Raw genomic sequence first — 12,182 nt, forward strand, 5'->3', positions numbered from 1 at the left:
ATTTAAAAAATATCTCCTATTTTTAGGATAAAATAAATTGAAAGAAAAAAGTATACACTCGTTAAAAAAATCACTTCATAAATTGACGTATAAAAATGTTGAATTTGTTCTCTTTGGTAAATTGATTAAATTAATAATTCATTGATACGCGCGCATACGGAACGTCGTAGACGATGCTGTCAAACGCAAATAATGTGATAATCCATTAATAATTTCTAATAAATAAGTAATATTATAAACGTGTGTTCGTGTGTGGTTATACCTCATTTACATTGTTATAACTTGTTGAGCTTAAAAAGTACCAAATATTAATAGTGTTAGAAAAATCACAAAATGTCTGACCGATTAAAAAGTACGAACAGCGTTTCGAACGAAGAAGTTATTCAGGATTTGACAAAGAACTTGGAATTTTCTCTACGCCCAGACGATGACGACGGATTGAATTCTAGTGATCATGTTGAAAGTTGTGCATCTGGCGATTCTTCTAAAGCTAGTCCGTCGGGTTAGTTGACGCATCACACCTATTAATTATTTCCATCAATTATGCGTTAGGTTAACGCAGGACGATACATTCACAAGGATATTATTACTTTTACAAAGTAATTTGTTATATTTATTTAATATAATGATCGCACTTAGTAAAACAAAAATGTCTTATCAAAATATACGTAAAAGTCTACTTGAATTCATTCAATTCGAGCACTGTTGAATCGTTATTTTACAAGATTTATTTTTCTAAACCTATTACTGTTTCGGAATGCTGAAAAGCATTGACCAGAAAGTTAGTAGTTACTTTCGCGACATTCCAATTTGCCGGACATCGAAAATCACACCTTTTTTGTTTAAATTTTTTTTACTATCTGTGCCAGACAGGCCAATGCAGCTGGGATACCAATAATATGAAGTGTTTAATCATTTTTAATTTGCGCCAACCTTGCCTTTCGATGGTAAATGGTCACCACACATGGACACAGACAATGGTGCTGTAAGAATTTTTGACTATTCCTTACAATACCAATGCGCCACCAACTTTGAGAACTAAGATGTACCTTGTACCTGTAGTTACACTGGCTCAGTTACCCTTCATACCGAACACAACAATGCCTAAATGTTGCTGCTTGGTGGTACTATATGCAATGAGTGTGTGGTACCATCAGGCTTGCACAGAGCTCTACCACAAAATAAACATGCAACAAATAGTAAGCATATACCATTGCAATAAATAGATGCTCTGTGGAAACCAGAATAATAGTGTTTAATTGTGACTTCTCTCAGGGTGAATTTTACTAGTAATTTAAAGCAAACCAATAAATTCTATTATATATCAATGGTTTTGTTAATTTTTTTTAGTAATTATGCTCGATATTGATGTAGTAAACTTGAATTTATCATTTTTGTTTTACTCTGATGTATTTTTATATATTAAACATGTAGTGTAAATACTAAATGAATCAGTATACATATTACTTAAATGAGACTTTGTAGCTAAGGTCACTTAGCATAAGCACCTATGGCAAGTTTAATGGATTTGTAAGATATTTTATCCACCGAACGACATTTGAGCTGTGTGATAGAATAAGATCCATATTTTATTCTCAGGCGAGAGTAGGCCTAGCTTTGAGATATTGATAGTTGTTACTTTACTGTTATTTGTAACTAGTACAATGTAATTACATTGTATATTTACAATTTGTTCGTCCAAAGAATATGTTTTCCACCAATAAAAACTAATAGAATTTGAAAATGATAAAAATTAAGATTAAGCCGATTAAAAGTTATACATTAAAGTAGAAAATATTTTAAATATTAGATTTTTCAACCAATGACGTAGCTTCCATTTCGTATGTCGAAATACGATAGGGCACGACGGACGAGAGCCATATAAGTTTGCCCGTTCTCGCGTGATATACACGATTTGAAGTATTTAGTTTTAATTACTCGGAGCGCGTCTCTGGACGTCGACGGTCGTATGATATTATAATGTAAATCGTACAAGATAAATTTAACATTTAGGGTTAGACAACTTGAATATTAAGTTAGAAAGGCCGTTTGTAAACTTTGTTTACTGACTGTGGGCCCGCAAATTGCATTCCTTGGAAGGGTAGGGTACATGCCTGACAGCCGTTCCGATCAGGGATTTTATTTATAAAGAATAATAGCAATGCCCCAAATGAATTAAGGAATTATTGATATTCCTATTTACCCCTACTTTTAAGCTGATATAGTGATAAGTGTTAGGAATAAGCGCGACAATAGCCCAAGGGGTCAGGATCGAACCTGCGACTCTTTACACAGCTAGGAGGTCCGTTACCCATTGCGTTATTGACGCTTCAAAAATTAAGTGTTATGTTTTATTAAATAATGAGTTTGTTTCGTCTTTTTTAGTCGACATATCATTCAAAGATGATGATGAAGTTAAAAATGAACAATCTGATAAAGATGACAGCGACACAGACTCCATTGATGAGCTATCACTGAAGGATGCGGAAGTCGACCTGACAGATGATCAAAAATCTGAACGTCGGAGCATTGCTGAAACACTCAAGACAATGGGAAACTTGGCGTTCAAAAACGAAGAATACGAGCGGAGCATTGACAAATATACTGAAGGTAAGAGTTTGAGTGTTTTTTTGAAGTGAGTTTTCTTTAAGCGATTTTTGGTGGGGCGGGGGGTAATCTTATAGATTTTTGTTACCGAAATTCTGTTAACAGCTTGCTACGAATATGATATGTTCGACTTGGCCATATCAAATTTCATCCCAAACGGTTCATCAATTTAAGTGCGAAGAGGCAACAGACAGTTTCGAATTTATAACATTGTTATTATATATATGTCGGAGGAGCAGGATGCCGAGCAGTTGGGTTCGGGAATTGATCCGACATTTGGAAGCCTATGTGAGCGTGCAATGGAGATATTCACAAAATAAAACGTATTTAATATCGTCTAATCACTGTACTAATTGATTCAATAATCGTACAACACAATAATATCAAAGGATTACAATAATTCATCTCGTTTAAGAGCAAATGGATCAGAGTGTTGGGCTGTAAAAGGGATGACTGAAAGACAATTGCATGTGGCGGAGATGAGAATGCTGAGAGGAATGTGTGTTGTTACGCGAATGGATAGAGTAAGGAATGAGTACATAAGAGGAAGTTTGAAAGTGGCACCGGTAACCGAGAAGCTATCCGGAAACCGGCCGTCTTGGTATGGGCATGTTATGCGGAGGAATGAGGACCATGTTGTGAGAAAGGTTTTGAGAATGGATGTGGATGGATATAGAGGTAGGGGAAGACCCAAGAAACGATGGATGGATTGTGTGAAAGACGATATGGTTAGAAAGAATGTTACTAGTGAGACGACGTCCGACAGAGAAGTATGGAAGAAGACATGCTGCGCCGACCCCAAGTAAAATTGGGATAAGGGCAGGAGGATGATGATGAAGAAGAGCAAATGGGTTTGCAAGCAACCATAGCATTCGAGTCGCTTGTCAAAACATAACGACTCGCGTTGCCATGACACATACAACTCCATTCGAGGTGACCCGCTCTTAAAAGTAAATCAGCTATCAAACATTATTGCCAACTATTCATTAATTATCCAAATCAACAATCAAAGTAATCTCGCCCCGTTATATATATATATATATATATATATATATATATATATATATATATATATATGTACATTTCTTGTATGTTTGTGTGTCAGTTTCTTTTTGTATATAACGTATTGTCAGACATTTCGAATTTTCGAATTATCGAATGTCGGCGATGTTGTCAGTTGGATATTTGGAGGCAATATTAAAGTAGGTATTAGTTAAGTCAAATAGTGTTGTATTATAAATAAAGTCGAGTTTCCAATTGCTCTCAACAAACTGGGATTTTTGGCAACGATCGCAAAAGAAACTGGTGTGATTGTAACAACCTTCCTTAGATTCGAATTGTCCGATACTTAGCATTCGTTCTAGGATTTTTACAATAATAGGACTTGACAGGTTTTCTTGCGATACATTCCTTATAATCGCTGTAAGCCTATTTGGTATAGATCCAACGCACACGGCCTTATTTTTTTTTTGACGAGCAAAGATGTCATCTGGTGGTAAGTGTTCACCACCGTCCATAGACGTTCCTAAAATTGGCAATGTGCCACTAACCTTGCGACCTAAGTGTTGCGACTAACGCATCGGTCGCAGACTTGCGCTCGGCAGCCAATGGGCGAGTGTGATGTCGTGTCTGCAGTGAGGAGGTCCCGGGTATATAAAGCCCCGACAGGCCACACTCGCTCTCTTCTCCTACATTTTCAACGTTTAAAATTGTAACAGTAATACGTGGTCTTGCTCCTAAATTAAAATATATTAACCAGTCTATGGACTTTTATTACGTCCCAACAAGTGGTCCTTCGAGCCGGACGTTCTACGTCCCTTGTGTCTAGTTACACTGGCTTACACATCTTTCAAACTGGAACACAACAATGTATTGCTGTTTGGCACTAGAATGTAGAGAGATGAGGCTACCAAGTGAAATACCTTAAATTCATGGACAACTACTTGTAATTATATCGTTGGCAACTAAGTGATTGCCGATTTCAAATAAGAAGGAAAATTAAAATCGAGTTTCTTGACATAACCAAGCATTTTTAAATTTTTTTCGATGCATGTATGCGATACATTGAGCTTCTCTGCAATGTCACGTGTTGTACTGTGACGATCTGAATCAATAATGGCCTTGATATGGTTTGCATTGACTTCGACTGGCCGGCTAGATCGTCGAGCATTTTTCGATGAAAAATCACCAGAACGAAATCTGGCAAACCAAAATCGACACGTGTCTTTCATTCAAGGCTTCATTTCCATATGTGGCACGTAACTTATTTTATGCTTGCGATGCCGTTCTTGCCTTTTCGATAGTGATACAGTAAAATATATCTGAAGTGCAAGTCCTGTTCTTCCATTTCTTAATTGGGATAAAAACAAAACTAAAGCACTAATCGATATATATATTTTTTACTAAATTAAAGGTAGAACTCCACACAATACGAAAAGAATATAGGTTAGATATTTTGACCACGTTAAGAAAACAAAAGAAAATGTAAAGTCTACCTACCCACGGAATCGGCAATCACTTAGTGGCCGACCCAATAGTAAGACATATTAAAAATTATTATATTTTTTTTCAGCATTGAAAATCTGTCCGCTGCAGTTTAACGAGCAACGTGCGGTACTGTACTGCAACAGGAGCGCAGCGAAATTAAAGTTAGAACGATACAAGCACGCGATAAAGGACTGCACGAAGGCCGTGGAGTTGGACGATAAATACGTGAAAGCCTATTACAGGTAATAATAGTTTTATAATAATCTCAACATTTCGCAAATTTTGCTGGAAAAATGAATTGAGCGTTCCCACCACGTGAAGTGGAGGGTAAGTGGTACTCGCCGGTGCCCAGGACGGCTAGTACACCAGAATCCCCAGTAAAAAACCAGCGCTACCCTCTCTTTCTCGTCGGCGGGCACCAAGGAATTGCTTTTACACAGGGACTTAAAACGTTATCTATAACGGAATTTATAACGATATAATAACGTTACAAATAGTATCGGTACCTCAACCGATATATCGGTTTCAATATTTTGTATAACGTTTTGAGTATCATAACGAAACGACGACAGCAAAATAACGTTAATATAACGATAAAAACTCGACGTTGCCAAATCTATTCACTATATAAGTTTATTTAATTAAGTAAAACTAGTCGCCATTAATATTTTAGCTACTCGCATAGTAATTTTCATCGCGTTCGTTGGAACATTACGTAAAAATGAGTAAGCAGTATTGAGTAAAAGAGATGGTATAGAACAATAAATAATAACGTTATTATTTTTATTAACAATAATTTAGAAACGTTTTATTTACGAATGTATCGTAAAGTATTTATAACGTCATATACTTTCTAAGCATCGCAAGCATCTAAAACATAACGTTATTGTGCACTTGTAAGGATAACGTTACTGTATTTTTACCGGTATTTAAGTCCCTACTTTTACATGCTACGGTGAAAATGTTAGTCTTAAACTTTTCTTCGCAAAAAATTTGCTTAATTTAATTTTTTTATCATATAACTAGCGATCCGACGAAATAAAAAAATTGTTCTGATATAAAAATAATTTATACCCTAGGAATAATGTAGATTGCTACCAGTAAACATAATTTTAGAATTAGACTATTAGTTCCTGAGTTTACCCCCTACATATACCTAATATTAACACAGAAACAGCATTAGCGTTTAAAAAAAAAAAACTGTTACCAATATTTATAATCTGTATTTTTCGATTTTGACAGACGAGCGCAGTGCTATGAAATAACAGAGAAGTTAGATGAGAGTTTAGAAGATTACAAGCAGATGCTTCTAATAGATCCGTCACACAAGGAGGCCCAAAGCGCAATGGTCCGTTTGCCGCCACTGATCGCGGAGAGGAACGATAAATTGAAATCGGAAATGCTGGACAAACTCAAAGATTTAGGCAACATGATACTGAAACCGTTCGGTCTCTCCACGCAGAACTTCCAAATGGAACAGGACCCCGAAACTAAAGGGTACAAGATTAACTTCAAGCAATAGACGTTTGTCTGTATTTTCTAATGTAGAAATAAGTTACGCCTTGTGATATTGTTAATATATTTAGCTTTGAAAAATTTAATTGTTTTATTATCCCTTAACATCCCTTGTTCTTCTAGTCCATGAGAATTGGTAAAAATTGCCCATGACGAGCTCCGTGGTCGAGTGCGTATACCGGTTGCCGAGTCGATGTAGAAAAAGTTCATATATGTTGTCTCGGGTCTGGGTGTTTATGGTACCGTCGCTACTTCTGATGTTCCATAACACAAGTGCTTTAGCTACTTACATTGGGATCGGAGTGATGTATGTGATGTCCAATATTTATATATCTATACATTGGCCTCATTAGAAATAATTATACTTACATCGGCAATACGCTGACAATCTTGGCGTGGTAGGTACATACCCAGACGGGCTTGCACGAAGCCTTAACACTAAGTGAAATTAAAGTATTATAGATTGTCTAGTAAACTTTGTTTAATAAGTCTATTTATGGTAAGATTAAATGTATACGCAATAGAGATGTCTAATATCTATATTGTTCCAGGAAGGACGTGTTGACTTTGTAAGAAACTTCGTGTTGTATTTAGATCACGTGTTTAAACAATGATCGTTGGTTACATTTATCATAATCTTTATCAAATAATGCAATTAAGTCAATACTAAAATGTAAATTAAATTGAATATTAAGTATGTTGAGATTGAACTTGGTAGTAACATCTTAGTTCGAACGCATTGGTTATTGGGCATACCCTTACTGATATTTTGGTATATGTCGTCACCCAGTACGCGGTAACACGCGGACAACCGTAAATATCAGATACGAAATCAAAGTAGACTTTGACAAACATTTCTGAATCGTCATTTTATAGAACTATATAACCAAGAAGGACCGTCAAGAAAATTTTCCAACACTTCGAAAACAAAACTTCAAACGGTACCGCGTCCCGCGAACTTCAATTAATCTATGTCCCTACATTTTAAATCTGTAATATCTTTGAAAATATTAATTTAAATTACATACTGTAAAGGCCCATATTGATCTATATTAAATGCACAATATATTTAAGGTACTTGATTTGATAAGGATTAATGCTGTATTGCTTAAAATCGCTTAAAAAATAAGCCATTATTTCTCGTAAAAAGTAAAGGATAAAAAATGGTTGTTGTGGACTATCCCTAAGAGATAGACACATACCATCGCACTTTTCTAAGGTATACAATACTGTAATACATTATTTTGATCTATCTCGTAGGGTTCAGCCAGCGTTTGCAATGTAAGCGCAAAAAATGTGTTTATTTACGACATCTTTTTAGAAACCTCTAAAATTTTCAGTGTTTCTCTACTACAGTGTGCATGTATTTTACTTATAAACCTTCCTCTTGAATCAATCTATCTATAAAAAAACCGTATCAAAACTCGTGTTATTTTAAAGATCTAAGCATACACAGGTACAGACAGCAAGCGAGGTAAGCGACGTTGTTTTATAGTATGTAATGATAAAGTTTGAAAAACTGCGTTAGTAAAAGTGAAAAATATAAATGAAATTATCCATAAATGGTCTATAACTTTATGTCAACACTGCTGCAGTTTTGTTAGTTTATATCATAATATTTCAGTTAACCAGCGATGTAAAATAAATTTGCTCTACTGGCGGCCCTGTGAATTTAGTAGTCGCTTTGCAGATACGGATTGAGTCGCAATTACCTGCAAAATGTAAATTTTATTTGTAAACACGGAACAATCACTATGAATACAATTTTATTTTGTATTTACATTAGCAGCCTGTAAATTTCCCACGGCTGGGCTAAGGCCCCCTTTCCCTTTGAGGAGAAGGTTCAGAGCATATTCCACCACGTTGCTCCGATGCGGGTTGGTGGAATACACATGTGGCAGAATTTCGTTGAAATTAGACACATGCAGGTTTCCTCACGATGTTTTCCTTCACCGCCGAGCACGAGATGAACTATAAACACAAATTAAGCACATGAAAATTCAGTAGTGCTTGCCTGGGCTTGAACCCGAAATCATCGGTTAAGATGCACGCGTTCTAACCACTGGGCCATCTCGGCTCATGAATACAATAACCACAAATAATTATTGAATAATATAAAACGTCATTTTCTGTAAATTTAAGGCGCGGATATGCGTTTATGCCTGAAACTTCACATTTTAGAGTCACTGAACTTGTAATCTGAAAGGTTTTAGTTGTGCCGACGTGACATTGAAATAATCTGTGTAATCTGTGCCCAGATGATTTCGCCAATATCACGTAGGACGGGGAAGAAAAACTCATCACATATTAGTAATATTATATTAACTGAAAACGGAGTGTCCTTAAGACAAAATGCCAGACTATTTTAATGTATTGAATATTATATATATCTATGAATAAATCATGATACGATTTTTCCAAGTAACAAACAATTCTCGATCTTGAAGTCACCGGGCCTGACTGTTAATATAAATATGGAAAAAATCTCAGGACTACGAGACAGCAGTCACATTCGCAATTCAACTTTAAACTCAACTATTATTTGCTATATAATCTGAATTATCTATGACCATTTATTTTTGAGTCAAAGGTCCTTTTAATCCAGGGTGCTGAAATATCCAGCGTTAAAGGGACGCCTTATCAAGTCTTGGGTCATTGGCGAAGCTCACCAGAAGTTTTCTGACAAATGCTTTTTTGGATGGAGGAGAAGAAGAAGATAGCCAGAACAATGCTTCCACCAGGGCGCTTGTTAAGCTTAAGACGGGACTACAGTTCTTCATTTTGCAGAAACTACTACATTTGGCAACTTCTCTGTTGAGTATATTCCGGGATCTTACGTGCTTCCTGAACACTCTGATTTTGAAAGTAAGATACTGTTATACTTGGTGGTAGGCCCTTATGCAAGCCCGTGGGTAGGTACTACCTAACATCATATTTATATTGTACCGCCAAGCAGCAATACTTAGTACCTTCATACTTAATAACATCTTAGTTCTCGAGGTTAGTGGCACATTGGCAATGTAAGGAATAGTCAACATTTCTTATAGTGCCATTGTTTATATACCTGTGGTGACCACTTACCATCACGTGGCCCATGTGCCCGTTCGCTTGCCTTTTTCATAAAGAACAAACTGTACCTGAATGGTTTGCCTGTTATGTTAAACTGTACAGGTAAACTTGGTATGTTGTACAACTGTTCAGGTTTCCAGTGCTCACGTTCCCGTATAGGCAACCCAAAAAATATGGGTTTTGATATTTTTTATTAGTACGTTAAAGGTTTATATATATGGAGTTTAACATTGCAAAGATAACTGAGGGTATTTCGCAGTCGCCCTGCATATGCGTCACTTGACCAGTGATTGCGAAAGGTCATGACACCAATTTGTTGACACAGTGTTCTAACGATCCCATATCCCCAAATACGAGGGTTTTAGGAGATCTTTTGGGCGCTTCGCTTCTAGTCCAAGACTTGACTTGAGTTGAATTTTTCGCACGCCCGAATTACACACAATTACTGGATACCCCTGAACGCAAACAAGGCTTAACCTGGGGCGCTTAAGACGAGCCTGGTTTGCGTCCAATCATCTGCCCTATAATATCTCGCATAAATAATTAGTCTTCTATGAGAATATAAAAGTATAACTTTTATAGTACAAAATAAAGTCTCAAACAAAGATATGTTTTGATTTATCGAGCGAACCTACTAAAAGCTCTTTAGTTAAGAATCTGAAAAAAGTTCGTTTAGAAAGAAGAATTGACAACATTTAAAAACAGAATTATGAAATGACATTTTACTTTTTCGGAGAATAAGTGACGCATTTTGAGTTTTTTTTTGTATTTTGTGTAAATTAACCAATGTAAAATTTATAAATTAAATTTATTTCAAATGTATACAAAATTATTATAATCAAATAGGTGAGTCGTATTATTTTATTACAATAATTAGTTTGGAGTGAGTAAAATATACCAACAAACGCTATTGAATGACAGTTCTACAAGGACCCCTTAAATAAGTTTTTCAAAACCAATGGATCTGCGACGCGCTGTGAACTGTTTTTCAATTAGTTTTGACCTTTCAATGGTAAATCTCAGAAAGTTGGTTCTTAAAAAAAAAATTATATAACCAATTCTTGAACATAATGCCATGATCTTCAATTTTTATTTCAACTAATTTCATGATAACATTCACCGTTTACGAGAAATGTGCAAAAATCTAATCTTCTGACATTATACGTGCTTACGATAGGTGTGGATTTGATTTATACATTTACATTAGCAGCCTGTAAATTTCCCACTGCTGCGCTAATGCCTCCTCTCCCTTTGAGGAGAAGGTTTGGAGCATATTCCAGCACACTGCTCCAATTCACATTGGTGGAATACACATGTGGTAGAATTTCGTTGAAATTAGATACATGCAGGTTTCCTCACGATGTTTTCCTTCACCGCCGAGCACGAGATGAATTATAAACACAAATTAAGCACATGAAATTCAGTGGTGCTTGGCTGGGTTTGAACTTGAAATCATCACTCGTGGATGTCATTAGTACCATAATATTTAATCTGAGAACACCAATTACCAGACCTATGCCTAGTAATGGAAACGTAAACGCAACTTTTTAAATCTATTTTGACTATGACACATTTCTGGACTCTTAGTCTATTTTTTATTTTTTTATTTTTAATAAGTAAGAATATACCTTTAATTCAATAGCTTTATACGATACAATTTTCATAATATATCTCTATTGGGTTCTTGTTTTTTTTTTTCAAATTATTTTATTTTAAAAGGAGGTTTTTCTTAAGGAGGTTCCATCCATGCTGCTCAAAAAATTCCTTGATCCTGTCTAGTTACTATTTACACTAAATACTGATTGTTACTACAGAGTTCTCAGGCATAGACCTCACTACATAGCCTTCTGGCGTACTGTCAAATATAACAGATACTACTAGAACTTATTAAAATGATACATCAATTCCATCGCGCACCTAGAAATGAAGCAACACTTTTCGTAGTTGCACTGCCAAAAAATTTAATTCTCGACCAGGATAACCTTCTCATATAACCTGGGTTGAAGAGGAATCTTAGGGCGACTAGTGCAATTCATTCTCTCTGACTGACTGACTGACTGACTGATCTGACTCCGCTGCCACTTACCATCAGGTGGAGTGGAGTCATATGCCTACCCGGTTTATGAAAAATATACATTGAGATTTAGACATTTACTACGTTTTATGTTATATTCCTAAAAAAATCTATGTACCTATGTACTTCAAATAAAATTAATTGTAAAATGCTAGTGCTTCGTTTTCGAACCTGATTTATTTTAAACCCAAGCAAAACCGTCGGTAGGCATATATATAATTATATAATATATTTTGGTATAAGTCTTGTGTATATTGGTGTGGTAGATTTTTCAGATACGAAAAAAAATCGTCTCCCCATTTAATCTTTAAACATAAAAAATGTATGGGTTTATTTTTTAAATATGTAAAGAAATATATATTTTTTTAATGTTTTGCAGACACAATGGCGAAATGTCGAAGGAAACGGAAGTATGATCTTTTTATGTCTC

At 35.5% G+C, this 12,182-nt stretch overlaps 1 protein-coding gene across 1 annotated transcript; it reads left to right on the forward strand.

Annotated features, from left to right (window-relative positions):
- Positions 1–161: 161 nt before the first annotated feature.
- On the forward strand, positions 162–6,710 carry LOC113393876 (tetratricopeptide repeat protein 1). The gene is made up of 4 exons (XM_026630984.2): positions 162–502; positions 2,386–2,610; positions 5,180–5,336; positions 6,337–6,710. The coding sequence occupies exons 1-4, from the start codon at positions 334–336 to the stop codon at positions 6,614–6,616; spliced, it is 831 nt and encodes a 276-aa protein (XP_026486769.2). The 5' UTR covers positions 162–333; the 3' UTR covers positions 6,617–6,710.
- Positions 6,711–12,182: the final 5,472 nt, after the last annotated feature.

This window comes from Vanessa tameamea, chromosome 29 (genome assembly GCF_037043105.1).
Source record: "Vanessa tameamea isolate UH-Manoa-2023 chromosome 29, ilVanTame1 primary haplotype, whole genome shotgun sequence".
NCBI classification, from domain to species: Eukaryota; Metazoa; Arthropoda; class Insecta; order Lepidoptera; family Nymphalidae; genus Vanessa; species Vanessa tameamea.

Excerpts from the sequence above, each read along its gene's own strand:
- LOC113393876 (XM_026630984.2), top strand. The coding sequence starts at position 334 with ATGTCTGACCGATTAAAAAGTACGAACAGCGTTTCGAACGAAGAAGTT. Across the intron at positions 503-2,385 it reads TTCTAAAGCTAGTCCGTCGG|TCGACATATCATTCAAAGAT; the intron begins GTTAGTTGACGC and ends CGTCTTTTTTAG. Across the intron at positions 2,611-5,179 it reads CATTGACAAATATACTGAAG|CATTGAAAATCTGTCCGCTG; the intron begins GTAAGAGTTTGA and ends ATTTTTTTTCAG.